At 42.4% G+C, this 2,500-nt stretch overlaps 1 protein-coding gene across 1 annotated transcript in view; it reads left to right on the top strand.

Annotated features, from left to right (window-relative positions):
• Window positions 1-2,500, top strand: part of LOC138865220 (uncharacterized) — a 5,238-nt gene that overhangs the window by 377 nt on the left and 2,361 nt on the right. The window contains exons 2-3 of the mRNA XM_070134621.1: window positions 7-198; window positions 727-904. Of these exons, the coding sequence (XP_069990722.1) occupies window positions 7-198; window positions 727-904 (370 nt within the window). The remainder of the gene's footprint in view (window positions 1-6; window positions 199-726; window positions 905-2,500) is intronic.

Below are 2,500 nucleotides of genomic sequence, written 5' to 3'. Positions count from 1 at the left end.
ACTCAGGTGTACTTCTACTCGTGTGTACTTCTACTCATGTGTACTTCTACTCATGTGCACTTCTACTCATGTGTACTTCTACTCATGTGTACTTCTACTCATGTGTACATCTACTCATGTGTACTTCTACCCTTGTGTACTTCTACCCATGTGTACTTCTACTCATGTGTACTCCTACCCATGTGTACTTCTACTCATGTGCACTTCTACTCACGTGCACTTCTACTCATGTGTACTTCTACTCATGTGTACTTCTACTCACGTGTACTTCTACTCATGTGTACTTCTACTCATGTGTACTTCTACTCATGTGTACTTCTACTCATGTGTACTTCTACTCATGTGTACTTCTATCCATGTGTACTTCTACTCATGTGCACTTCTACTCATGTGTACTTCTACTTACGTGCACTTCTACTCACGTGCACTTCTACTCACGTGCACTTCTACTCACGTGCACTTCTACTCACGTGTACTTCTACCCATGTGTACTTGTACTCATGTGTACTTCTACTCATGTGTACATCTACCCATGTGTACTTCTACTCATGTGTACTTCTACCCATGTGTACTTCTACTCATGTGTACTTCTACTCATGTGTACTTCTACTCATGTGTACTTCTACTCATGTGTACTTCTACTCATGTGTACTTCTACTCATGTGTACTTCTACTCATGTGTACTTCTACTCATGTGTACTTCTACTCATGTGTACTTCTACTCAGGTGTACTTCTACTCGTGTGTACTTCTACTCATGTGTACTTCTACTCATGTGCACTTCTACTCATGTGTACTTCTACTCATGTGTACTTCTACTCATGTGTACATCTACTCATGTGTACTTCTACCCTTGTGTACTTCTACCCATGTGTACTTCTACTCATGTGTACTCCTACCCATGTGTACTTCTACTCATGTGCACTTCTACTCACGTGCACTTCTACTCATGTGTACTTCTACTCATGTGTACTTCTACTCACGTGTACTTCTACTCATGTGTACTTCTACTCATGTGTACTTCTACTCATGTGTACTTCTACTCATGTGTACTTCTACTCATGTGTACTTCTATCCATGTGTACTTCTACTCATGTGCACTTCTACTCATGTGTACTTCTACTTACGTGCACTTCTACTCACGTGCACTTCTACTCACGTGCACTTCTACTCACGTGCACTTCTACTCACGTGCACTTCTACTCACGTGCACTTCTACTCACGTGCACTTCTACTCACGTGCACTTCTACTCACGTGCACTTCTACTCACGTGCACTTCTACTCACGTGCACTTCTACTCATGTGTACTTCTACTCACGTGCACTTCTACTCACGTGTACTTCTACTCACGTGCACTTCTACTCACGTGTACTTCTACTCACGTGTACTTCTACTCACGTGCACTTCTACTCACGTGTACTTCTACTCACGTGCACTTCTACTCACGTGTACTTCTACTCATGTGTACTTCTACTCACGTGCACTTCTACTCACGTGTACTTCTACTCACGTGCACTTCTACTCACGTGTACTTCTACTCATGTGCACTTCTACTCACGTGCACTTCTACTCACGTGCACTTCTACTCACGTGCACTTCTACTCACGTGCACTTCTACTCACGTGCACTTCTACTCACGTGTACTTCTACTCACGTGCACTTCTACTCACGTGCACTTCTACTCACGTGCACTTCTACTCACGTGCACTTCTACTCACGTGTACTTCTACTCATGTGTACTTCTACTCACGTGTACTTCTACTCATGTGTACTTCTACTCACGTGCACTTCTACTCACGTGCACTTCTACTCACGTGCACTTCTACTCACGTGCACTTCTACTCACGTGTACTTCTACTCACGTGCACTTCTACTCTTGTGTACTTCTACTCATGTGTACTTCTACTCACGTGCACTTCTACTCACGTGTACTTCTACTCACGTGCACTTCTACTCATGTGTACTTCTACTCACGTGCACTTCTACTCACGTGTACTTCTACTCATGTGTACTTCTACTCATGTGTACTTCTACTCACGTGTACTTCTACTCATGTGTACTTCTACTCATGTGTACTTCTACTCATGTGCACTTCTACTCATGTGCACTTCTACTCATGTGTACTTCTACTCATGTGTACTTCTACTCATGTGTACTTCTACTCATGTGTACTTCTACTCACGTGTACATCTACACATGTGTACATCTACTCATGTGTACTTCTACTCATGTGTACACCTACTCATGTGTACTTCTACCCATGTATACTTCTACCCATGTGTACTTCTACTCATGTGTACTTCTACTCATGTGTACATCTACACATGTATACTTCTACTCATGTGTACATCTACACATGTGTACTTCTACTCATGTGTACTTCTACTCATGTGTACTTCTACTCATGTGTACTTCTATCCATGTGTACTTCTATCCATGTGTACTTCTACTCATGTGTACTTCTACTCAGGTGTACTTCTACTCATGTGTACTTCTACCC

The sequence above is a fragment of the Penaeus vannamei genome, chromosome 20 (assembly GCF_042767895.1).
Source record: "Penaeus vannamei isolate JL-2024 chromosome 20, ASM4276789v1, whole genome shotgun sequence".
In the NCBI taxonomy this organism is placed as follows: domain Eukaryota; kingdom Metazoa; phylum Arthropoda; class Malacostraca; order Decapoda; family Penaeidae; genus Penaeus; species Penaeus vannamei.
The sequence above is the reverse complement of the archived record's forward strand: the minus strand, read 5'-3'. Positions and strand labels throughout refer to the sequence as shown.